The following is a 26,839-nucleotide window of genomic DNA, read 5'->3' as shown; positions in this document are numbered from 1 at the left end:
TCCAGTCCTGGCACATGGGGCAGCCACCCGCCATGCAGCCCAGCCCTGGGAGCAGCTGGGGCTGGGGTTGTTTGGTAGCTTCTGGGGCTGAGACTGTGGTGCTAAAAATAGCACCACATTCCCAGCTGCAGTCCCGGCACACGAGGCAGCTGCTCGCCATGCAGCCCAACCCCAGGAGCAGCTGGAACCGAGGCTGCAGGGCGGTTTCTGAGGCCGGGACCACAAAACTAAAAATAGCACCATGGCCCTGGCTTCAGTCCCAGTACATGGTGCGCAGCCATGTGGTAGGTTGCTGCCCCATGTGCCAGGACTGAAGCCAGGGATGTGGTGCAGTTGCTCTTTGGCCGGTGCCACGGTGCTATGTTTAGCACAGACTCCAGCAACCACCACATGGCCTGTCCTGGCTGCAGCTCCAGCCTTGGGGAAGGACTGAAGCTAAGGAAAGGGCTGCATGGTGGCTGCCCAGCTGTTCCTGGGGTGGGGTAGCCACTTGCCATGTGACCCTACCTTAGAGCAGCTGAGCAGCCACTGTGAAGATCTGCTAAGGAGGTGGGACTCAAATTGTTGGTGCGTGCCCATGCAGGCGTGCACTTTAGAGGGAACTATGGTTAGTGGCCCCCTTTGCTCCCCTTACCCAGTTGTCTCTGGCCAAGATGGTCAGGGATGCAACCCGATACTCTGGTGTCCTCAGCTTCTGAAGCTGGGAATTGGAACTAGGTGATGATTCACTTGATGACAGCTCACTTGATGATTACCTGTTCATTCACTGGTCACTGCTGGAAGACAGGATAGTGGGCTAAATGGACCACGGGTCTGACCTGGTATAGCCGTTCTTATGTATACTGGGGGACGTAGCTGAGAGAGAAGTAATTCAGGATTGTGGCAGTGTAAAGATGGCTTGTTCCTTTATTGCTGATATTAAGTATTAGGCAATTTTAACATTCCCTCCCACTTCATTTGAGAGCTAGAAAGCTGCCACTGATTTCAGCTGATTATGATGTCACCATGCCAACATGGCAAATACTGCCAGTCTTTCAAGAAAAATAAGTCACGGTGTGATATTTCTTATATTTCCAATCTAAAACAACAAACGAATTTTGAAAGAAACCAAAACTTTAAAGCAATGTACACAGAAACCTATTTGCCTCTGACACCTTAATGTCTAACAGATTTATTTTGGTGTAAGCTTTCATGGGAAAAAACCCACTTCATCAGATGTCCAAATAAATGTATTAAGGTGCCACAGGATTCCTCATTACAGACTAACATGGCTCACAGACATTTACCTCTCCCCCCCATCCTCCTTCTGTTCTGAAATTTGATTTGTCCTTCTCATATGTGTTCATTTTTTTAATTGTATCCTTTGGTATATATGGTTGTGACAATTTTCTTCCACTATTTGATCTGAGGAAGTGGGTCTGGCCCATGAAAGCTCATCACCTAATAAACCATCTTGTTAGTCTTTAAAGTGCTACAACGTCCTGTATTTTGTTTCAGCCACACCAGACTAACACGGCTACATTTCTACCACTATAAAATAAGGTGACTTCAGATTGGCTCCAAAGTCCCCGACTCTGTCCAGCTGCATTCAGCGCCCAGCATAAGTACCCCTCCAGCTATGCCCACCTTTCACCTTCCTCTCCAGTGACGGCCCAGCTCTGCTAATGCTTAATTCCCCCTCCCCCTACAGAGAATCTCCTTGTGGTTGGGAGCTGGATACTGAGCATGGCAAAGAGCATCCTTGTGCTGGGAGGGAGAGAGAGAGGGGCGGGCGCAGCTGGAGGGGAAGTCACAGGGGGAGGGAGGAGGGAGAGGCACAGCTGGAGGCAGTAGGACAGGAGCCACAGGGGGAGGAGGAGGGGAAACACAGCAAGTGTGGGAGAGGGAGCCTCAGGGGGAGGGAGGTGTGGGGAGGGGGGAGACACAGCTGGAGAGGGAGGCACAGTGGGGGAGCTGAGCGCAGGAGGGGGGGGTGGAGCCTGATCACACAGTGAGGGGGAGGGACTAGCGCCCAGAGAAGGGGCTGAGGCGCAGGGGGGAGGGGGCGGGGCTGACCTTCGTGAGGGGGTGAATCACCTTGCTCGGGCTCGTCTCTCCCCATCATTGTGAGGCGCGCGAGCCGCACCGGTCACCGGGGCAACCGGGGAGCAGCCAATCGGCGGCTTGCGAGCCGCTCACAAAAGCCTGCGTTGCGGCAGCTGGAGCCGCGGCTTCCTTCCTGCGCCAATCAGGAGGCGCCTGGGGGCGGGTCGCGAGCCAATCCGCGAGGCGGAGCGGGTGGGGGAGGCCGAAGGGGGGGTGTGAGAGTGAGGTGAGCGGGTCCGCGTGCCGAGCGGGTATAAGAACGGGAAGCAGGCGCGCGCCTCTCGCATTCTGTCCGCAGGCAGCGAGTCGAGCGCGCGCGCGGCTCCCACCCAGCGACCGAGTTGCTTCGCCCGCCCGCCAGCCCGCGCGATGAAGACCAAGTTCTGTAACGGCGAGCCCGAGCCCTCCCCGCTGGGGCTGCTGCTCGCCTGCACCCCTGGCGCCGGGGTGGTCCTGCCCGCCGCGGGGCAGCCCCCCTCGCCGCCCGCTCACCCCGAGGCCGAGGGCAAGGACCCGCAGCACCAGCCCCCGACCCCTCCGCCGTCGCCTGAGGAGGAGCCGGACTCCCGCACCCGCCGCAAGGCGTATCTGTGGTGCAAGGAGTTCCTGCCCGGGGCCTGGCGGGGGCTGCGGGAGGAGCAGCTGCGCATCAGCCCCATCAGGTCAGTGCTTCCTGGGGGGCGGGGCGCTCCCGAGCTGGCCTGTCCCGGGGGCGGGGCGGGGCGCGAGTGCGGGGCCTGAGGGGGCGGGGAGCTAATTCGTTTCCCCCGGCCGAGTTGAAGGGCGCTGTTGGGGAGCGTCTGCTCCCTGCGTTTTCCTCCTGGCCGGGGCGCAATAGGGTGTGAGGGCGGAGGGGCAGCCCCCCCCCCCCAGTTGGTGGAGGTAGGTGCTATGGGGAGAGAGGATTGGGAAAGCAGGCAGCTCTTCCTCCCCCGCGGCACTGCTTGGTAGAGTTAGGTGCTGTGGGGAGGGAAGGTTGGGAAGGCAGACAGCTTCTCCCCCCCCCCCCCGTTGGTGGAGGTAGGTGCTATGGGGAAGGAGGATTGGGAAAGCAGACAGCTTCTCTCCCCCCCCCCCCCCGTTGGTGGAGGTAGGTGCTATGGGGAGAGAGGATTGGGAAAGCAGGCAGCTCTTCCCCCCCCCCCCCCCCCCACTGATTGGTGGAGGTAGGTGCTGTGGGGAGGGAAGGTTGGGAAAGCAGACAGCTTCTCTCTTCCCCCCCCCCCGTTGGTGGAGGTAGGTGCTATGGGGAGGGAGGATTGGGAAAGCAGGCAGCTTCTACCCCCCCCCCCCCCCATTAGTGGAGGTACGTGTTCTGGGTTGGTAAAGCAGGCAAGCTGAGTTCCCCAGCTGGGTTCTCTTTTTCTCTTCCCGAGAAGACTAACTGCAAAGTCAGTGCAGCCAACCCACCTAGAGTCAGGTGGTGGTGGGGGAGTGCGTGTGTGAGGGTAGCAGGGAGGACTTCTAAAGCCTAAGGGGCTGGGCTGCAGAAATCTGTTCATGTTCAGCATTGTCAAGTCGCTGCCTCGAGTTCAGAGCCAAAGCAAAGCATGTGGCAGGGGGAGTCTGCAGCCGTACATCTGTGGCTGGACTCTGAACCAAGAGGCGGTGTTCCGGGTGGATACTAAAATATGCTTGAGTCTTGGCTCAACAATGCAGGGAGTTTGTGGGAGTTTCTGCACTTCTTAGGGGACTGACTAGAAATGCTTGCTTAACTTGTTCCTTGATTTTTTTTTTTTAGTACTATTGACTTTTCAGCATCCAAATATCATGTTCTTTTCATTACATACATTTGCAAATGGTAATGCAAATCCCAGCATTGAGAATCTCTAGGTTTCTGTAGTGCTGTGATTCAGCGTGTCAGCTGATTACTAATGGAGTAACCAGGTTTATATGGCTTGGATATGAAAACAGAGAGTGATGGAGCACTTTGGTCAGCAACTGTCTGTAATGAATTTTGAGACTGCCCTTTAACAGTGAAAGACAGTCTTTGTTTTTTTTACATCAGTTTTAAATTTAAAATGTCCAGCTCTTCTGACCAATACTGTGGTTTAAGGGTTCACATTTCAAAATCCACTGCAAGAAACAGACTTGTGACTTCAAAACTGTTTGCCCAACAAGTTTAAAATTTTGTCCCTAGTAAACAAGAAAAGCCAAGGTAAAAAGGAGATCAAACTAGCTAAAGACGAGTAAAGCGGGTGGGGATCCTTTTTTATTGGGGGGGGGGGGTTTCTGACCTGTAGAAAAATCAGTTGGGTGATGTACAAGTGAGAAGGGGGGGGGGAAATCCTCACTGACATGGTCCCTGACTGAGAAGGAGAAAGATACTCCCCCACATTTTCCTTGCACACCAGAGCTTGGGGGGAGGGGGGTCCACACTAGTAAATTGTGTGCTCCAGCATCACAGGGAGAGCGGGGTGGTGGTGGGGGGCTTCAGCACCTGAGTGAATTTCCCAACATGGGGAGGGGAGAAGGAAACCTAAGCCTCAGGGGCTGGATCTAGGCAAGCAGCCTTAAGTTATCCATGCCTGACAGAGTGACAAGAAAACATTCTACAAATACATTAGAAGAAAGAGGAAGACCAAGGATAGGGTAAGCCTGTCCATCAACGAAGAGGGAAAAACACTAACAGAAAATGTGGAAATGGCAGAAGTGCTTAATAGGGATGTGAACGTGCACCTGAGTTACGTTTAGCTGATGAGCCTGGGCTTACTGGTTAACCTTCTTGATTTCGTGCACCCACCCCCCTCCGTGCATGCTACTGTCTTGATATCAGAGGCAGGAGCATGGCAGGGAATGCAGGAGCACCAGTTCTTATGGCACTGACTTCCTTGCACATACTGGCTCCTGCCTTCCTCTTCTTCTCCCCCCCCCCCCCCCCTTGCTGCCTCTGTATCAGACAGTATCGTCGTGGGGGTGGAGTCAGCTCCATGAGAACCAATCTTCCCTTATAGGTCATATTTTCTAGACATCAGGTAATTTTTGTTACTCTTCTCTGGACTCCTCCAGTTTGTCCACATCTTTCCTGAAATGTGGCAACCAGAATTGAACAGTACTACCATTTAGGCTTAATCTGTGCAGAAATGAGCAGCAGAATTACTTCTCATGTCCCACTTACAATACTCCTGCTAACATAGCCCAGCATGTTTGCACTTTTTTTGAGGGGGGGGAGGCAACTGTATTAACTGACTCATTTAGCATGTGGTCCACTATGACTCCTAGATCCCTTTCTACAGTATTCCTTCCTAGACAATCCTTTCCCATTTTGTATGTGTACAACTGATTGTTCTTTCCTAAGTGGAATGCTTTGCATTTGTCCTTATTGAATTTTATCCTATTTACCTCAGACCATTACTCCAGTTTGTCCAGATCATTTTGAATTCTAAATCCTATCCTCTGAAGTACTTTCAACTCCTCTTAGCTTGGTGTTGTCTGCAAATTTTATAGATGTACTTTCTATGCCAGGAGTTGGCAACCTTTCAAATCAAAGAGCCAAACTACATCAAAATTGAGAACAAGTCTACAAAGAGCTGTATAAGAATGCCCATTTTGCATGACTGAAAATATGCAATTTAATATGACTGACATAATGATTAAAAATAGCATAAATGAAACATTGTACTCACAGACTTTATTTAATGGGACTTCTGCTGCTGCATCTTTTCACATAACTTGTCAAATCCCGCTTCATGCACACATTCAACCTGTCTTCTGTCAATTTTATGGCAGGGGCTGGTGATGTGGGGGGGTGCAGGAGTGTGGGTTGAAGTGTGAGGGGCTCAGGGCAGGAGATTGGGGTGTATGGATGGACTCAGAGCACAAGGTTGGGCTATGTGGGGGGGGGGGTGCAGGAGTCTGGGGCTGTGGGTTTGAGGGGCTTAAGGCAGGGGGTTCAGGTGCATGATGGGCTCAGGGTGGGTGGGTGGGTGGGGGAAATGCAGGAGTCTTATGACGCCAGAGGGGGGCTGAGCCCAAATTGGGGGCTTGTTGGCCAGGCTTGACTTTTAAATAAAGTAAAATATGTCCAACAAAAAAGGTTTCAACATTGTCTTGTGGCAGGAGTGGAGAAGCTCTTTTGGATTGGGGGGCCATTGACCCACAAAAGTTAGTTGGGGACCACACAAGTAAGAAGGGGGGGGGAACCCTTAAACTCTCCAACTGAAACACCTCACTTCCTGGTGCTCCTGCCCCAAAGTGTGGGGAAGGGCCGGGAGGACTGAGGTTCAAGGCCTCAGGCCAGATTCACTTTTCTGGGATTCCATGATTAGTGGATTTTGTGGGCCCCCAGCCTCTGGGTTGGGGACAAAAATAAGGCATTAAGTGTGCAGACAGGGCTGCCAAAGAATGGGATAGGGATGGGAGTGCAAGATCTTAGTGGGAGGTGGAGTGTGGAAGGGATGAGTGGGAGGTCTGGCCAGGGGGCTGGGGGAATGTTGGCCAGAGGGCAGTTGAGCAGGGGGGATTCTGGGCTGGGGGCAGGCTGGCTAGCTGGCAGGGTGAGGTGGTGCGGGGCTCTTGTTTTCCTATCATGTGGCAAGCACTTGCTGCTGCTCCTGTTCCCTGGAAGCCTCTGGGAAGAGTTGGCAGCAGAGGCCTGCAGGAAGTGTCCTGAGGTAACAAATAAGCAATATGCTTTGGTTCCTGGTTTTCCCCATGTAGGGGGAAGAGAAATGCTATCATGCCCAGCCATGTTTAGCTCTGCTTGTTCTCTGCATGCCGGATCTGGTGGGGAGGGAGCTTTCTCCCTCCACCCTTCTCCACAGGAAGCTGCACTGGCGTTTGAGTCTTGGGGGAGAGGGGCGTAAGCCTGCAGCACCAGCACAGGCTACCTGCTGTGGGGGCAGCAAGGTAGGGCTGAGCTGGAGATCCAGAAGAGCCATATCTGGCTCCCTAGAGAGCCACAGATTGCTGACTCCTGCTCTATGCTTCTATTTAAATAATTAATGAAGATATTGAATGTAACTGGACCCAGAGTTGATCTCTGCAGAACCCCACTTATGTCCTTCCAGCATGATGGTGAATAATAAATAACTATTTTCTGGGACCAACAAGTTATGCACTCACATCATAGTGGGTATGTCTAGACTGCATCCCTCTGTCAGCAGAGGGATGCAGATTAGGCAGGTCAACATTGCAAATGAGGCAGGGATTTAAATATCCCAGGCCTAATTTGCATAAAAACGGCCACCACATTTTGCCGACTCGGCCCTTTGGTGGCAAAAAGCAGCAGTCTAGAAGCGGATCTGTCGAGAAAGAAAGCCTTTTTCGACAGATCCTGTAAACCTCCTTGCAGGATCTGTCAAAAAAGGCTTTCTTTCTTGACAGATCCCCTTCTAGACTGCTGCTTTTTGCCAACAAAGTGCCGAGTCGGCAAAATGTGGTGGCCATTTTTATGCAAATTAGGTATGGGATATTTAAATCCTTACCTCATTTGCGATGTTGACGTGCCTAATCTGCATCCCTCTGCCGACAAAGGGATGCAGTCTAGACTTACCCAGTAAGTCCTTCTAGGTTGTATTTCCCTGTTTTGTTAAGGTGAGAAGGTCATGGAAGACGGTAGCTAATGCCTTACTTAACTCTAGATATACCACATCTACCGCTTCCTCCTTATCCACAAGGCTTGTCATTCTATCAAAGAAAGGTATCGGGTTGGTATGATTGGATTTGTTCTTTACAAATCTATGCTAACTGCTATTTATCGCCTTATCTTTTAAATGTTTGCACAAATTCTTTAATTGTTTGTGCAGTTATCTGTCATAGTACAGAAGTTAAGCAGATTGGTCTGTAGTTCCCTGGCTCATCCTTATTTCCCTTTTACACATGGGTGCTATATTTTTTCCCCTTTTCCAGTCAATTGCAAAGATAATACCTAATGGCTTAGATAGCTGACTGAGAAGCTCCTTGAGAACTTCTTAGGATGTAGTCCATTGGGACTCAAAATCATAAAACCATACAACTGGAAAAGACCTCAGAAGGTCATCAAGTCCAGCCCCCTGCTCTAAGCAGGACCAATCCCAACTAAATCAACCTAGCCAGGGCTTTGTCAAGCCAAGACTTAAACACCTCTAGGGATGGAGACTCCACTACTTCCCTAGGTAACCCATTCCAGTGCTTCACTACCCTCCTAGTGAAATCCAACCTGGACCTCTCCCACCACAACTTGAGGCCATTGCTCCTTGTTCTGCCATCTGTCACTGAGAACAGCCTCTCTCCATCTTCTTTGGAACCTCCAGACCCAACTCTCAGCCTCTCCTCATAAGTCATATGCTCCAGCCCCCTAATCATTTTGGTTGCCCTCCACTGGACCCTCTCCAGTGTGTCCACATCCTTTTTGTAGTGGGGGCCCCAGAACTGGACACAATACTCCAGATGTGGCCTCACCAGAGCCGAATAAAGGGGAATAATGACATCTCTGGATCTGCTGGCAATGCTCCTCTTAATGAACCTAATATGCCATTAGCCGTCTTGGCTACAAGGGCACACTGTTGACTCATATCCAGCTTCTCATCAACTGTAATCCCCAGGTCCTTTTCTGCAGAACTACTACTTAACTGGTTGGTCCCCAGCCTGGAACTATGCTTGGGATTCTTCCATCCCAAGTGCAGGACTCTACACTTGTCCTTGTTGAACCTCATCAGATTTCTTGTGGCCCAATCCTCCAATTTGTCTAAGTCACTCTGGACCCTCTCTCTGCCCTTAAGCGTATCTACCTCTTCCCCCTAGCTTAGTGTCATCCTCAAACTTGCTGAGGGTGCAATCCATCCCCTCATCCAGGTCATTAATAAAGATATTGAACAAAACTGGTCCTAGAACCGAACCTTAGGGCACTTCGCTAGAAACCGACCGCCATCCTGACATCGAGCCGTTGATCACTACCCACTGGGCCTGGCCTTCTAGCCAGCTTTCTATCCATCTTACTGTCCATTTATCCAATCCACATTCCCTTAACTTGCTGGCAAGAATATTGTGGGAGACCGTATCAAAAGCCTTGCTAAAGTCAAGGTATATAACATCCACTGATTTTCCCATATCCACAGAGCCAGTTACCTCATCATAGAAGCTAATCAGATTGGTCAGGCACGACTTTCCCTTTGTGAATCCATGCTGACTATTCCTAATCACTTTCCTCTCTTCCAAGTGCCTCAAAATGGATTCCTTAAGGATCCCTTCCATGATTTTTCCAGGAACCGAGGTAAGACTGACCGGCCTATAGTTCCCTCAATCGTCCTTCTTCCCTTTTTTGAAGATGGGCATTACATTTGCCTTTTTCCAGTCATCCGGGATTTCTCCCGATCTCCACGGACTTTTCAAAAATAATAGCCAAAGGCTCCTCAATGACATTTGCTAACTCCCTCAGTACCCTCGGATGCATTAAGTCCGGACCCATGGATTTGTGTATGTTTAGCTTTTCTAAATAGTTCCTAACCTGTTCTTTACCTACCACGGGCTGTCCATCTTGCGTCACTTAGCGCAGAAGTCCAGGAGCCGACCTTGTCCGTGAATACAGAGGCAAAGAAAGCATTGAGTACTTGAGCTTTCCCCACGTCATCTATCACTAAGTTACCTCCTTCATCCATTAGTGGCCGCACACCCTCTGATCACCTTCTTCTTGTTAACATACCTGTAGAAACCTTTCTTGTTTCTTTCACATCCTTAGCCAGTCGCAATTCCATTTGCGCTTTCGCCTTCCTGATAACCCCCCAGCATTCTCGAGCTATACATTTAAACCCCTCCCTGGTCATTGTCCAAGCTTCCACTTTTTGTAAGCTTCCTTTTTGTGCTTAAGTTCACCAAGGATTTCCCCTGTAAGCCAATCCGGTCTCTTACCATGTTTGCCTCTCTTGATACGCGTAGGGATGGCTTCTTTCTGTGCCTTCAATAAGGTTTCTTTAAAATACTGCTAGCTGTCTTGGACTCCTTTCCCCTTTGTTTACATCTGACCCATATAAATTTTTAAACCTGTCCTTTCCCTAGCTTTATTCTAGCTTCTGAAACCTACTCTTTTCACTGGAATTCGCTAGGTCAGATGTCCAATCATCAACAGCCTTCTTGGTGAAAACTGAAACAGAAGTCATTGAGCACTATGAATGTTAAAATGCATTTGTATAAACATGTAATGGCTAAAAAATTCAGCATTACATATTTGTGGGGGAAGAGGGGCAGGAGAGGTGGGAGTCAGTTCTTTTGGGGAGCTATATCACTTTGTCCGACCTGCCTCCTTTCCAGAGCTGGGGCTGGTGTGCTGCAGCCTCCCTCTGCCCTCTTCTTCTCTCCCTCCCTCCCTCCCCCCCCTCTTATGGCCAGGGTGAGAGCCAGGGCTGGCCCAATCTTAGCCCAGTGGCTGGGGTGGGGGGAGGCAGGTCAGGGCTGCATACTACACTTGCCAACCCCCCCCTCCCTCTGGGGATATTAGGGGGCTGTGCTCCCTTCTTGCTACAACATTACCTTAAACTGTTGCATTTTGCTTGACAGCAATTGTACTCTACTGCCACAGAACCTCTTGCCCTCTTAGGGCTGTGATTCTTGATTCACTGAGCCTTAGCTTAAGAATATTGGGCACTCATGCTAATAACTGGAAAACTTGTAGATCTTGTTAAGGTGGTCAGAATAGTGTGAATTGATAGCAGAATGGAAAACACTGTTATCGCTATTTGCATAGCTGCTCAGAACCCTGTTAAATGTGAAAACTTAACAATCTGCTATTTTTGCTTTTTGGAAAATATGTGCAGAAAGATTGATAATTCGTAAGGCCTTTCAGCATTATGAATTATCCTCTTTCATTTTTGGTATTGGCCTTGAACTAGTGGCCTTGAACTAGTGGGTAGTTGAAAGAAGGTGTTCCATTTGTGGCCATTGATCAGCAGCAGAGGTGGCATTATGGCATGCCACTCTACTCGCTATTAGACCTCTCTCTACTTGAGTTCCTGTTTGTGCCAAATTGTACCTTGCCAAAGAGGCAGATTAACTGAGTCTTGTTGACTTTTCACTTTTTTCCATAGTTTCCTTGGTATTGTATGCAATAATTGTAACCATAACTTCAAATGACTTGTGTTGTGAGCATAGTTTTTATTGTTTTCCTGTATGGTGTGCCTTCATCTTTGAAAGATGAAGTGCATAATGCTGTTGCCCTTTCAATACATAGTTGAGTTCAGCTTAAAGTAAAGGGGGGTAACACAGATTCCTAAATCTTGATGCAGTGTCATAAGTAATGACCCAGACTAATACACTTCAAAATCTGTTCATCCTGGTTTTGTGTGTTCTAGAATTAATTAGAAAGGACTCTTTATCCCACTACCACTAAACAGACTGTCGTCTTCTCAAGAGCTTTACAAGGGAAGTAAACATTAACCATTGGAAATTCTATGCTAAATGGTAGTTGGAGATGTAGGTTGCTCTAGTGTCGTAGGCATGACTCTGCATGGTCTATTTTTGCTCTTTATTTGATATCCTTTATCTATTACTTTTTTCCACCTGCTTATCTGCCTTGTCTTCCTCCCCCATACTTCTCTGGATAGTTAACAGACAACACAATCCTCTTCTTTAAATATACCATCTTTGTACCATGTTTCCTTGGATATTCCTTTCCTACAGATTGTTCTGATTCTAAAGGACTGCTGAGGTTTCCTCATATGTAGCTGGCAGCCCCACAAGATGGCTCCTGTTTTCTTCATTGCATTCTTACTGTTCTTAAGTAACTGTTATTTTACTAGTAGAGTAGTCGATGGAATTTCTATCGACTAGTTGATAGGCACTTCCTCATTCTTCCCAGTGTGGGCTCCTGTACATTTCAAAGTAAGAATGCGGAACTCTGTGTGCAGCATGAGGCCAGCTAGAAGTCCTACTGACTCTGGGCTGCATGTGGTGTGCCAGCTTTGAAATGTACAAGAGTAACCGGGGGTCTCTTGTGCATTTCATTGCAGAAGCGCAGCATGGAGCCCAGAGTCCGTGTGGGACTCAGAGTCCCTTGCTGACCCTGGTCTCCATGCTGTGCTGCCGCTTTGAAATTCCACATGGAGCTAGTGTCAGTTGGGGAGTCCCCAGCTGATTCTGGCTCTGGACAGCATTTCAGCAGAACCCGGGATCCCATGGAAATGCCCCAGCTGACCCAGAGCACTATGCACTGTAGTGTTGCTGCAGTGCTGCTACTTTGAAATACCCACTCTTCCTCCTCCCCCGCCCCCCATTTGCTGCCTCTATCTGAAGAGGCAGTAAGGGGGGAGGGGAAGATCGACTCCTTGGCTGACTATCGGATAAGCATTTGTTTAACTGATAGTTGACTAGTCCTTAACATCCCTAATTGTTCATCACAAAGGGCATAGATACCTGCAGAAGCAGCTGAAAATGAATAGCTAGTACCATGTTTATAGCCAGCTCACTGCAGATAAGTTTAGGAAGGGCTGATCTATGCAGCTTTTCTTGATAGGTCTCTGACAGTCAGACTGAGGATCCCATTGAAGGTAAACCTGAGCAATGGAATATGACAGGATCTATCTGAGCTTTTGGGCCTCTGAAAGATCTGCAGCTTTTTAAAGAGTCTCATGCCATGAGGTCACCAAAGGAAAGTATTGGTTTAACTTAATTTGCACTGTTTTACACCAATTGAGTGACATGAAGTATTAAATGTAGCTTTTAGCCTTTTTCTTTATCCAGGCCATTTTTGGGAAGATGAGCCCATGTTACCACAATTCCTGTTACAGTTAACCTTTACATTCCCGTCAGTATTATGCTATTTCCCATTGCTGTAAAGGGAAATGCCAAATAATGCAGATGGGGGGCAATAATGAAGACCTGTTGTGGAAAAACAATATAATAGACAACGTGGGATGAACAAATAAGCTTTTTCCCCAGAAAGTAATGGAGAGCTAGAAACCTTTCAAGTATTACTAAGTAATGATCTCTGAAGTCTGTGGGAGGCAAAATAAAACATAGTAATGTGTATGGCATGCTAACAGTTTAAAAAAATTAGATTATCTCTCATCTTAACTATAATCTACTACTGGAACACTTTACTTAAGTAACTGTGCAGAATCCTGGAACAGGATTTCCTGAATATCTTACCCAGATAGCATACCAGCAATGTTTTAGTAGAATGCCTATAGAAGTTTGTCTTCCTGAAGGTTAGACTGTGTAAATCTAGTCAGTTAGCAGGGTGAGCTGACAAACTATCACACTACAGGTTGGACCTTCCTGGTCCGGCACCCTCTGAACCTGACTAGACCTGGAATTAGGGATTTTGCCATACTGGGGAGGTCATATCTGGCCCCTCTACTATTGGCTCCTCCTGTGCTGCCAACCCTGCTGCTCTGCTGGTCCCCCCGCTTCCCTACTAAACTGGTCATTCCCACTTCCATGTGCTTGGGCTCCCTGATCCTGGAATATGCATGGTCCTTCTGGACCAGAGAGTCTGTTTAGAGTTCAATCCATAATTCAGGAGTAGGCAAACTCAGGCCTAGGGGCTAGATCTGGCCTGCTAAGCATTTCTCTCCCACCTGCCCAGTTGATTAGTGGAAGTATATACTTAGAGCCAGCAGTGTGTATTCAGCTGCCACTCCCTCCCACCTTGCTCTATCCTGCAGCTAAGTTGCTCCCAGGATTCCCCTGCTAGCTCTGCAGGTGGGTGGGGTTGGAGGTGCAATGGAGTGCTGAAGTCAGACTGTTCCCTTGCCCTTGCACCCCATCTCTGCAGAGCAGGGGTCGTAGACAGAGTTAGCAGAACTGCACGTATCTTAAGTGTATTACCCATAGGCGTGCTGAACAGGGATGGGAGGAGTGGGGGAGACAACAGAGCAGGATGACTAGTTTGCTGTAGCAGAAGCCACTATAGTGGCTACTGCTTCAGAACAGGTTAGGCACCATGGTTGTAATTAAACCCATTAATTGTTGGTGTTCTTCAATACCTGATGGTAAATGAAAATAAAGGGAGTGAGCATAGTATACAATTAAGTTTGCATGAAACTGAACTTTTTTTCTGTGAATACATGTTACAGAAAGCTAATCCTTTTGGGGAATTAGTGTTTATGAAGAGAAGAGTACATCTTGGAATCTGTATCACTTCAGCTACTGTGGGAGAAGCTCATTAAAACATGTTCCCAAAATAGTTGCTGTTCCATAAATAATAAAGTGGTCTTTGAAAATGTGTTGAAGTCTTCATTCATTCCTCAGGCTAGATTCCAGGGTAACACTTCATCAGAAAAATTGGACAGCAATAAGTCAAACATCTATTTTTTTTTTCTTCCCCTAAATAAAAATCTACATTTTTTTGTGCTCTTTAAATAAAGATAAGAAGAAATGAGCTATACAGCTTTTTATGACAAGCTATTTTATCAGCAGTCTTAAAACTTTTCTCTTGGCAATTTGATTTAATGATGTGCAGAAGAATTTGAATTTGATCTGTTTGAATAGATCGTTATTCCAGATCTGACCGTACAAAGCCTTGGAATACATACTAAAACATGACACTGTTCTTCACTGAGAGAAGAATGTACAGCTTTCTGATAGTCAATAAACTTTATGTACATCACCTTTCTTTTGATAGAGGTGGCCTCAGTAATATGCTGTTCCAGTGTTCGTTACCTGACAACGTGGAGACAGTTGCAGATGAGCCACGAAAAATTCTTCTCCGTTTATATGGTGCAATTCTACAAATGGTGAGTATATAGAATATTTTGGGAGTGGGAGGGTTTCTGTAGTATGTATCTGAATTATTTATACTAGAAGTGTCACAAGGCAAGTGTGTTCTACTCCTAATGTTGGAGAATGTTTTTTGGTGGTGGGAATAGATCTCTAGTTTGTCAGTTTGTTATAATTTGTCATTTTCTAGAACTTGTACTTCTTTCTATGCAGAAATCCTGGCTTGCGGTATATCAGTTGAAGGCTTATTTGCTGTTGGTTTGTTCCATAATGTTTGTTTCTGGTATTAAGTGTTTGGAGTGTGATATTCTGAAATAAGGTATATAATCAGCTGCTTTGTAATCTGTAGGAGTTTCTTTGGCATCGTTAGTAAATTTTCGAAGAACTAAACAATTTGTAATCATTTAAATCTTATCCTTGCTTTCACATACCCTTCTGAGGTTCACATTGAAGCTTTGTCAAAATGACTCTACAAAATGCTCAGACTATTCAGAGATCTGTGATGAGTAGCAACCTATTGACATGCAGTATTTTATAGCGTTTAAAGTTTGTACACAAATATATCCAGTACCCTGCAACTTTCTCATTCTGAAACCTTTATTCCAGAATGTGTGCTAGGTCTTATAACTGCCACATGGAACTCTTTATTAAATGTTTTTAATAGTGCTCTCACTGCCAATTGGCCACTACCAAGATTAAAATCCCTTTTTTGAAATATTGCAATGTAATTCTATTAATCTTTAAGAGAATTAACTGTTGAACTTCCAAATGGTGTATACAAAACACTTTAAAGATGACCTACTATGAAATTCTTAACAGCTATATCTGTGCATAACTATAGAAAGTTTTAATTTTATCTAGTTTGACACTTTACAAAATGTTGAGTTTTTCCCAAGTGATTGAAATTGGTCTCTTGCTGACCACTTCCTTGGAATAATCTACTGAAGATATTGCGTCAATTAATTATTCTTAAATTTAATCCATGCTTCCTTCTGAGGTGAATTGACCAGAAAGTGATAATAGCATGCTGTTAAACCTGAGGGTGTCACTTAACTAATCACTAAATGGATCTCACTTACAAAAATTGAGATTCAGATCCTGACTTAGCTGCTGAAAGCCTGGACCGGCATTCATTTTAAAGGTTTTATTCTTATTGTGGCAAGAGCCATAAGTTATTCACTGGTCAGAGACCACCCAGGCACAGCTCATGTCAATTAAGAATTCAGTCTTAACTGAATAAAATGTACATATCAAACTAAGCCAAGCTTTAATAACCCTTTTGGTTTTAGTTAAAGCTTCTGAAAGAGAACTAGTTGAATGTATCCATAGTCAAATTACAAAGTAAGTTAGCGATACTTGTATATTCAGTAAATGATTTTCAGAATAGAATATTATTAGTTTATGGCTTTAATTTTAGCTTCTTAAAATGTGAGTCCTGAGGTGTGAAAATGGATTGCAAAACTTCCATATTTGAGTAATGGGCTTAACTTTTATCTTTTTATAAAAATGACTTTGAAAGATGTAATTGTGCATTAAGGAAAAACAAACTACAAATACTTAAACTCAGTCACCTACTTCCTTCCCTGAGGGTTTTTTCTTACCCTTTTTTCTGCTCTGTTTATAGAAGAATCAAAACAAGATTTGGGGCTTAAATTTAGTCCTTAGATTTTAAACTAAGTTGGCTTAAACATTTGAAATTGTGCATTCCAAACTTTTCTAATTTTTTGATCTTGGTGTTGAAGGATCATCTGAGATGTCTAACTTCCTTTATTTCCGTAGTGGCAGTGAAATGACTGCTCTTGTTGGTGCAGTTCACTAAGGGTTAAGTAAGCAGAGAAAGTTCCAAGGTAAAACTTTCAGATTGCATTGAGGTTCACAATTTCTGTCAACAAACATTTGTCTCTTCCAGCAACTACATCTTGTACTCAAATTATAATGTAAGCAAATGGCTTTTTTTTAATTGGGGTATCTTGGAAGCCTGATAGGGTTCTGGTGGCATAAATTTAAATGTTTTAAACATAATTATAAAGATAAGATCTGAACAAAATTCTTCCCTCTTTAGTGATTCAGAAGTAGCGCTTGCTCAATTATTTAAAAACAATACAGAAATAAAGGGACATTGAGGAAATTCTCAACTAGTCTTGAGGGCTAACCCTAAAACAATTGCTAGACTTAAGAAATTATTTTAGCAAAATAAGTCACCACTTGTAAGTTTTAACTTGTTTTGCCAGCTCTGCAATAGCAGTTCTGAGCACTTGTCAGTTCATATCCTGAAATTGGTGGTGCACAAAGCAAGATATGCTAGGTTCCCTTAAGTCAAGACTGTATTCATAAAAAAGGAGTGAAACACAGAAAAGTCGATGACACTGTCTTTTTAAATTAAGGATATTGGCACTGCAACTTCCAGTACAAGCCACCTTTGGGGAGGAACAATTTGTTACTAATAGAAAATTACCCCAGTTTGCTCCTTATGAATTTTGGAAGACACAAATGTCAGTACATATAACTCATCAAATATAAACCATGCCAGTCGGTTAAAGCTGCCACACCTGGATAGTTTTCTTTCCTCTGTCATAATAATTTATTATATGTTTAAGCAGTTTTCTGTGTGCATGAATTTGGGGTGGAGGGGGGAGCTGAACTGGCTTAGCCATTATGAATGGTCTCACTGGCATGGAAGTTTATACACATCAAGAACTACTCTTGAAAATCCTTGAGCAGATTTTTTTTTTTTAAGAGGACAAGTATTTGTGCTTGTGAAAGGTAAAAATACTAACATGAAAATTTAAGTATTTGAGGCACAATGCAGATATGTCACATGTTCAAAGTAAACTGATGTCTTATGCTGCTTTTCTCATTCTTGCCCTCAGAGAACCAGATTGTTATGGCAGCATTTAATTTTAAAACTTCTCAATGCAACAAAGTAACAGTTGAATTGTTTAGCTTGGTGTATAAAGCGCTAACCTGAAAGGTTTGCCAATGTGAACTTAGTGTTTTGGACTTGAAGACTATTTCATTTGCAGAACATTCTAATATTGTGTGCTGTTTTCCTATTTAAATTCAGAAGAACTAAATCTTTCAGAAAAGCTCCCACATTATTAGAACAGTTGGTACTATAACATCACTTTAAATAAAATTTCATTTGTCAAAATCACTTGATTGTCACATTCCTGCTTCGTCAAAAGAAGCATGAATCACTATTTATTGGGGCTTTATATTGGTTTTTCAACATCGAAAACAAATTCTTCATATAAATGAAGAAAAACAAGACCTGATGACTCTGTTCTGTATGGTCACAAACTTTTCATTTAAGCAAACACTGAACAAGTTAAAATGGCTGCCATGCTTCTGTGGAAAACTGTTCCATACCTGCCTTGCTGCCTTTTATTTTTTTGTGACTAAAGAAAATGCAGACTGCTGTGTAACTGTAATTCTCAAACATTTTCCGTGATTGTTGCTGTTTTTTAATGTCTGTCTGTAGCATGGAATAACTACAAATCCCTGGAATTGACAGGATAGCTTGAATGAAGCCAAGCACCTCTTACAAGGGATATATTTGTGTTGGGTGGAGTTAAGGGTATTCTGAGGGTAATGTACCACTTTAGTTGTATATGCATGTGTTCTCTGCTGCAGGCTTGCCCATGCGATCGTGCCTAGAGCACTCTGGTTTCCAGGTGACAGACACGATTCACGGTATAGTATGAGATCTCTGAAGTTGGAGCATTCTCTACAGCTTTCTTATTTTTTTTAAGTTCTGGGGTTTGATATGTTTAGAAAATAGTAAAAGCTAAGTAACACAGCTGCTGTTTATGCTGTTTAAAATGTAATGAGTAACTGCAAATACAAAAATATTCCACATTCCTTTCCTCTGCTCCCTCATTGGAGAATGGTAACTTTGTCTGAAGTCAAGAGGATTAGAGATGTCTTGATTCAAGATGGTTCCTAGTGCAGGTCCTAAAAACACAAGCCCACCAGTTCCAAATTGCTAAGATTTAGATGTAGTTTCTCTGGTCTCATTTTCATTCAGACTTCTTTAAAAAGATACAACCCAAGCAGTAATTCAGCAAGAACTCAATCCTTGAATCAAAATATATTCTCTTCTGTTTAATAACAAACTCTGGGCATCCCTCTTCTGGGTAGCTTGCATGTTATTTTTGACCATCTGTCTTCAGAGTCTTAGGAGGACTTCCAGTTTCTACTCCTACTCCTACTCACTCTGTTCCTTGGTTATTACAGTTCTTGACCAGAAATCAGGGTTTGAGAATTTCCATTCTGTAACTTTTATTATGTGTTTTGGCTTTTTGAAATAGCCACCAGCTATGGAGGAAATCAACGAAGTTGCATGTTGCAAACAAGCTTGCAAATTAGCTGGGAACAACTGCAAAGCAAACCTAACAAACTGCACCACCCTCAGTCGTGCATGAGCTTGTGCTGACCGACTACTTTCAAAGGCTCAGAGTTATGTGTTCCTCTTCCAATTAGAAGCCATCTTGTCCAGTAAATCCTGGGATATTAGAAAGAATGAATAACTTAAATTCTCATTGTCAAACTGGCTCGTGGTCAGTATTGATATAAACCAGTTATGTTCTTAATACTTAAACTGAGACCAAAAAACCATCTTTGCTGTCTCTGAAGTCATCCGCCATCTTCACTATCTAACAAAGAAGCCTTCAACACAGGTCAACAGTACAGGGTTGGAGTGGGGGGAAAAGTAAAGATTGATTACTCAAAATCAAAGGTCTATTTGGGGGGAATCATCACTGGCTTCTAGCTCTAAAGACTTACAACAACTTTTCTATTCTCCCTATCCCTTCTCCTCATCTTCGTATTGCGAAGTTGATTTCACTGGCACATATTAATCTTTAATTTATTAGATTTACTTATCTGCTTTGGAAGCAAATTTCTTTATGCAATAACAAACACTAAGGCTATGTTTACACTTGCAGCTTCTTGCGTGAGTAATATGCAAATGAGGCTAAGCGTGGAATATCGCTGAGCCTCATTTGCACGCCTAATGAGCCACCATTTTTTTTCAGAAGAGGCTCTTGCACAAGGAGGAGTGTCTACGCTGCCCCTTCTTGCGCAAGAAAAGCCCTCTTGCGCAATGCCGTTACACCTATTACTTTTCAGGAAGAACGGCATTGCGCAAGAAGGGGCAGCGTAGACGCTCCTTCTTGCGCAAGAACCTCTTCTGAAAAAAAGGTGGCTCATTAGGTATGCAAATGAGGCTCAGCAATATTCCACACTTAGCCTCATTTGCATATTACTCGCACAAGAAGCCGTGTGTGTAGACATAGCCTAACAGTCCTACTTTAAGGAATGGTGGACCACCACTTTAAAATGGATTTCAGAACATGTACATCTAGCAAACTATTTCCTTACAGAAATCTTGGGTGCCATTTAATCCTGATTCACTACTTCAAATAGTTCATTGCTTCTAAAAGTCTCTTCCTTTGATCTTAAAGCAAATATTAGATCAATCACATTGGCTCTTAAACTAGAGTTGTACTTCCTGAGCTTCTGATAACAATTCATTATGTGAAAATTGCATTCTTGTTTTGGCTGGCTGGTCAGGAGTTGGTGAATTACATGCAGTGGCTGGTTTCTGAGCGGTGGTGTAAAAAAAGGTTCTGTGCTTCAAACACTAGTCTTGCAGAGGACTTCCTGGTTTTTCTCAACTAAATTAAAATTATACTTTTTTTTCCCTTTATTCTGATATCTACGTCTTAAGCTTTACTTACCCAAAGATATGTCCGAAAGTATTCACTAGTTAAAGATTCTTCTTGACAGTCATCATAGGAGCTTTATCTAATTTTGTATCGTGACTAGATGGATAGCTTGAGAACACTACTCAACTCTAACCTACTCACAATTGCAAATCATTTATTATGTAACTTTTTTTCCACATTCCATCTTCTGTCTTGCTTGGACACATAATATTCTGGGCTGAGGCAAGGGGGAAAAAAAGGAATGTCATTTTTCTGATGACTCTGAAATATACATTCCTTGTTACTTTCTCCTAAAGATACAGTACAGTAGATCCATTAAGAGTCTCACGCATCAGTCTGAAGAATATTCATAGAGTATTGATCCGTCTCTTAATACTGGTATGACCCAAATCAGTTAAAAATGAGATACCCATTCAGGTCTTGGAAAAAAATCTAATCCACTTAACTTCTGATAAAACTAAACTGTTCTAGGAGCATCATGAAGCAGGAAAGACTCCTGGATGGTGAGTAATCCTTTGGCTGTTGTTCCAAGAATGTTCAGTAAAATGCAAAAGTTGTATTGACATAGGCAATGCTTTTCAGAGGAGTTTTTTGTACAAGGTTTAACATTATTGCTTAATTACTTATCAGGCTGAGTGAGTGGCTAGACTAATTATTGAAAGGAATAAATACTAATTTAGTAGCCTTCATATTGTCTGCTAGGAGCATAGTATCTTAGTTGAATAGGAAGTATTTTCTGAAAGATTTTTTTTTTTTAATTTCTATCAACTACATCCTGGCTGTAACTTTTGAAATACATACCATAGCTGTACAGTTTGTGTAAATCATTAGTTTGCTGTGTGGTACTTAGGGCAGATGGTGATGTTTAACTTGTATTTTGTTCAGTCCACACTTCTTCCCCGGTACGGATATGTTGTTAGAGCTTTGGAACAAAGGTATACTCATAGTTCCATGAACCAAATGTTTCTGTTCAGAACATGAGATGGAGGCTTCTTTTATGGGCCTTCACCCTTAGTGTGGTTTAAATACCCAAACAGTAATGTTGCAACAAAATTGCAATATCAATAGCAGCCACACAAATGCTGAATAGAACTAGACAAATACTTGCTTATTTATTTTCTTGCCTTCAACCCCTTCAAGAGACTATGGGTTTTTATTCCCATTTGCATTTTAAATGTGTGACTATTAAAAGCATGTGCCACTGAGGGTTCAGCTGCTGAGGGCATATGACTTGCTAACATTTTGAAATTGCTTTATGATGGCTGTTAACATAGCATAATGCATTATGCATGAAATTGGTTAATGATTTGTTTGTATTAAATTTCATCAAGCATCTTATGTTTGTCCTCTACATACATTCATAAAATTTGTTTGAAAACATAAATTCTGTACTTACAAGAACCTTCAGTACATCTAAAAAATAGGATACACATCTAGTAGGTTAGTATTAAAATTGATTTAAATATTCCTGGAAACTAAAAGATCTGATTATCTAGATACAGCAAAGCAGTTACTCTGCAAGCTTTCTATTGTAACTCTGCCAAGATAGGTCTATATTGAAAAGACTGCAGCAACACAGCTATACCTGTATTTCTGTATTGCTTCAGTGCAGATGTTATGCTGACAGGAGCACTTCTTCCGTTGGCATAGTTAACTACTGCTGCTTGCAGTGAGAAACACTCTCCTCAACTAGCATGGTTTATGGCGGGGAGGGGTGTTTGGTTAGTATAACTGCATCTCAAAGATGTGGATTTTTCACAGCCCTGAACACTGTAGTTATAACAGTGTAAGCCTGTAGTGTAGACAGGGCCTAAATGTCTTCGCTGTTAAATTACTTACCGGGAGGGAGAAGAGATTTCCAATGTTAAATGTACAATTTCCATAAGGTCTTAAAGTTCTTCTAAACTGTCAACAAATCAAAATCCAGTGTGAAATACTGGAAAATAGCTTTCAGTATATTATGGCAGTGGTTTGAGCTCAATGGCACATCCTTTGAAAGCTTTGGAGTAAACTATTGTATGCAGTGAGATAAAAATGGTGTGGTTAGATGTTGGAGACTAGTGTTGTAGATATGATTAAATCAGTGGACAGTTAAATAGTCAACTGTAGCTTTTTTTTGTGTGTGGTGGTTTGTACTCCCTCTGTTCTGGTGGCTGCTGATCATGTTGGCTTTCATCTTCTCACTACTTAACTTTTCTCATTCATAGAGGTCCTGTAATAAAGGAGGCTCTGGACAGGCTCAGAAGGAAAATGACTTGCAGGTAAGTAACTCTGGTTAGTTACGCATTCCATAGAGAGGACTCTGTGCCTTTCTCAACATGGGTATGTATAGCCACTGCTGCTCTTGGAATTGGCTCTTGTTCTTAGCCACTGACCTACAAAAATAAAGGTAGCTCAGTTATTTGCTGTCTTTTGCAGTCATCTTTCCTGCATCCTTCCAGTGCTTTTGGTTTAAATGCCAAAAGGACTGCATACCAAAGATTTGTGACTTCAAGAACACTTACAATGTGGAGGATGTCTCAAAGTTGCCAAAATGTTTCTTGCTTACAGGTTAATTCTTTATAATACTAAATATGGAGTTTATTCTTACGTGAGAGATATCATTGGCACAGGTTTCTCATTCCTCGTTCATGCCATGATCTAGAGTGGTAGAACTCCCTGGCAGTTGTCCTGAGTCAGGAGCAATAGAACATGAACCAGGTGCAAGCCATTCTGCAACACCACTTTGCTATCCTGTCACTTCTAACTGTGGTTGGAGAAGAAGGGAAATTTGTACGCTTGAGGCTATTTCAAGGAGACTTAACAGCTTCCAGGGTGAAAAGATCAACATTAGTAGAAATATTCAGGGTTCTTATGTAGTTATCTATCAGTTAACAAAATACAATAATATATGTTGATAGGTCTGTGCTGTCCTGGGTAGCACTTGACAAACTTGGGGTCAGGATTTTCTTTTTCAATCCTGTAAGGATAAGTACTTATAAAGATGTTGAACAGGTTTACTAATTTATATATATAAATACATTATTCTCAGTGTTGCTTGAGTCCTTAACTCAATTAACTACTTTCCTTCATTTCATTTTTAAAAACAAATGTACATGCTTGATGTAAAACATTGTTCTGGGGTGGGGTTGGCGCGGAGGGGTTCAGTGTGCAGGCTGCTCTGAGGAGAGAGGACTACCCCAGCCCTCTCACCACAGCAGCTTGAGACCAAGTGAGAACTACAGCTTCAGCAGGCACAGCCAGGAAAGAGGTGCATATCCCCCAGCTGGGGCAGATCCAGGTTGTCTATCCCCTGTGCTCCCCAGCCAGAAGGAGGAATTCAGCAAGCTTCATGCTTTCCTTTTGTTGCCTGAAGGGAAACAACCAGCAACAGTCTCCCTAAATGGTGCATGGGGATGGGAGGCTCAGGGCTGGATGGGGGGAAGGGGAGGCACCCCCCTAGTCATGCCCTTTCACTGCTTGGTGATCTGTGTCTCTTCTGTGTGGCTTTATGAGAAGCAATCCCATTCCGGGCACATCCCACTTTCCTGGCACAACCAACTCATACCTTGCTTTAAATGGGAGGAAGCTGTATACCACATTTGGTCATTGTAGCTCTTAACGTTTAGGAGAAGTTCTTGAACAAACAGACACATTGACAAACTCAAATATATAGAAGATCTAGGAAAACCTAGCTAACAAGAGCAAGGATCAAGTGACCTAAGACTGAATTGCTGATTGGGAAATATTTACAGTGGATATTTGGCTGCAGGTGTCAATGTGCAACTTTCAGAACATACTTTCTGAAAGTGATAGAACTTCAAAACCCCTGAAGCTTTGGCTCTGCACAAATCATATTGCCTATGAGTGTGCCTGCAGTTCTTTGCTTAGCTTTGTAACCTTGAAACATCATTTTAATTAGTTTCCAGGTTAAAAATTAACAGGTCACTTTATACTGCCTAAAATACAGTACAGAATCCCTTTTTCAAAGGCATTAAGGTAAATCATTAACCCAGTAATATGTCAGTTTCTAAGGGACTACTTAATCAGATTTGTGGTGATAAACTTGCTTTTAATTTAAACTGCAGCATTAGATCTAAAAAAAATTGGTGTAGGTAAACAGTAGTATGACTTGACCATATAGATCGATATTTACAATGACAGGTTTTCAAGTGTGGCTTTTTTTTTTTTTTGCTATTTCCAAACAGTACATGTGGATTAAGTGTATGAAAGGTGGAGAAGCAGAAAAGATTAATCAGACAGGTTCATAGAACAACTGCACTGACCTGCTTAACAATTGTCCTAGCTCTCTAATGCAGTATTCCAGAGCTTGTCCTTGGAATTCATTCCAAAGCAGGCTATTACCTGTTTCTAACTTTTAGTCCAACAATAAACTCATGCACATACTGTGATGTAATACATGAGGGTCTCACTAGTGATGGTCAGATTTGTTTACATTCAGATCCATGTAAATGCTTTAGCTTAGACTCTTGGGGCTTTCTAGATTCTTGCCATACCATTGGTCTTAAAACAGTTGAATAAGCTTTACCAAAAAGCTTATACATCTTCTATAGGAATATCAAAGTTTCTAGATTTTTCTCAAATTGTTAACCATGTAATTGTTAACAATTTTTGTCTTCCATAATTTGGCTATTGCATCTTAATGCTGGCTAAGGCAGATGAAGAAACTGTCATGTAAAAAATTTAGAGTACATGAAATTTCATCCCCTCATAACTTATCCCCTTCTCATACATCAAAAGTGCTAGGCCACTTGCTTGTTCCAAGTTATGAAGAAGGCTTATGCAAAAGCATAATCCATTGTTCTGCCCCACCAACAAAGTGTGACTCCCTGATCCTTTGTTGCCCAGGGATAGGTATTCAGTTTGTGTTATCTTCCAAAAAGGTGGTATTGTAATTCTACCTTTCTGAATCCACTTTTTTGAGTCCCCATTTCTCTCCCAGCTTTCCTTAGACTGAAAGTCAAAATCTTACCTAATGCTCAAGGAATATTTGACAGAGCTAGGTCTTTGTGAATAAGTTATTTGTCTTTTAGTTCAAGGAGAGATTAGAAGAAATCCAGGGAAATATCTTCAGAGATGTAGAATTACAGACAAACAGTTTCTTCAGCTTTGTCTAAGTAAAACATGCCTTCTAATTAGCAACCTGCCATATAAAGGCCAGGTCTACACTAGACCAGGCAGCTTGGCTTAAGGTACTCAACTCCAGTTAGGCAGAATTCATTGCTGGAGTCAGCTTACCTTAAGACAAGCTTGTGGGTGTCCCCACAATGGAAGGCTGCTGAGAGAAAACATTCCCATTGGCTTCTCTTACTCCTCACAAAAAAGGGGAGGTACCAGATGCTGGTAGGGACACCCTCTGAGTCTGATTTAATGAGTCTTAATTAGGCTCACTGAATCCAACTCTAGAAGATCAATCATGGCAGCTGCAATCTTTGTAGACAAGACCTAAGTACCTTCAGAGGAGAGTGCCAATTCACCTTGCAGAAATAAGGAAGTATGACTATACAAATACTATTCATTTTGGAGCCATGGTGCCAGTTTACTTGACACTTTAAAACTTAGATGCCCCAGAGTGCCTAGTCATGAACTGGGTATTTGTTAAAAAATTGGTGCTTCTGCTACCATGTTGAATATCCATTCTAACTTGAATTATGGTACTTGGCAGATGCTTCCACAAGGGCATGTGAAACTATGGAGAGTATCTGTTAAATGCATTAATTCTGCTTCAGGAAATGAAGTTGAGAATGCTGTATGAAGAAAGGGGGCACAACCATTACGTGCTGCATGTAGTAGTCAGATTTACCACTGGCACAATTCTGAGATCCTTAGGCTTAGCTGCTTATATTTTAACTCTCTTAAATACTTGTGGATATCTTTCTGTCCTTTACATCTTGCACTGTCAAATTAGAGACATCCAAAAGGGCTTCCACCAGAACTTCTTAAAACTAGTACAAAAACTTCCATGATACACAACCTTAATTTGGAAGATTAGTCACTGTGGTATCTAATTGCAGCATACATTTTGAAGTCAGTCTCTCCAGAGATGTCCCAAACCTAGATTTAGGTTCCTTACTCAGGAATCCAGTGTAGATGCTATTTTTCTGAAGGCAATGTTGATGGGGCCATTCTGCCTTTTGGGTTAGAGGTAGCTTTGTACATGAAGATCAATCAATTCCCCTTGTTTCTGCAGACACTTGATGTGTTGGGAAGGGGCTTCAAGAGCAAAGGACACGGTGGAGGGAAATCCAGAGTATCTGGTCTCTGGCATCTTGAAGGTGGCAGGAGGGGAGAATCTTCAGAGGTTTAAGATGCCCACACGGACCTTACAAGCCTTAGATATATTGGAGGAGTATTCTGCCCCCTAGATGTTTGCCTGCTTGCATACTTGGGCAGGC

At 43.5% G+C, this 26,839-nt stretch overlaps 1 protein-coding gene and 1 long non-coding RNA gene across 3 annotated transcripts in view; one reads left to right on the top strand and one right to left on the bottom strand.

Annotated features, from left to right (window-relative positions):
* LOC142829256 (uncharacterized) overlaps positions 1 to 2,146 on the bottom strand; it is a 36,031-nt gene extending 33,885 nt beyond the window's left edge. The window contains exon 1 of the long non-coding RNA XR_012903689.1: positions 2,056 to 2,146. This is a non-coding gene — a long non-coding RNA (uncharacterized LOC142829256). The remainder of the gene's footprint in view (positions 1 to 2,055) is intronic.
* Positions 2,147 to 2,304: 158 nt separating this feature from the next.
* CHKA (choline kinase alpha) overlaps positions 2,305 to 26,839 on the top strand; it is a 33,566-nt gene continuing 9,031 nt past the window's right edge. The window contains exons 1-3 of one of the 2 annotated variants that reach the window (XM_075928306.1): positions 2,305 to 2,747; positions 14,621 to 14,732; positions 22,652 to 22,705. In XM_075928306.1, coding sequence (XP_075784421.1) covers positions 2,455 to 2,747; positions 14,621 to 14,732; positions 22,652 to 22,705 — 459 coding nt within the window. In that variant the 5' untranslated portion in view covers positions 2,305 to 2,454. Of the gene's footprint in view, positions 2,748 to 2,835; positions 2,968 to 14,620; positions 14,733 to 22,651; positions 22,706 to 26,839 lie in introns of those variants that run through there. The other variant, XM_075928307.1, reaches the window with a different exon arrangement.

This window comes from Pelodiscus sinensis, chromosome 4, assembly GCF_049634645.1.
Source record: "Pelodiscus sinensis isolate JC-2024 chromosome 4, ASM4963464v1, whole genome shotgun sequence".
Taxonomy (NCBI): Eukaryota; Metazoa; Chordata; order Testudines; family Trionychidae; genus Pelodiscus; species Pelodiscus sinensis.
The sequence above is the reverse complement of the archived record's forward strand: the minus strand, read 5'-3'. Positions and strand labels throughout refer to the sequence as shown.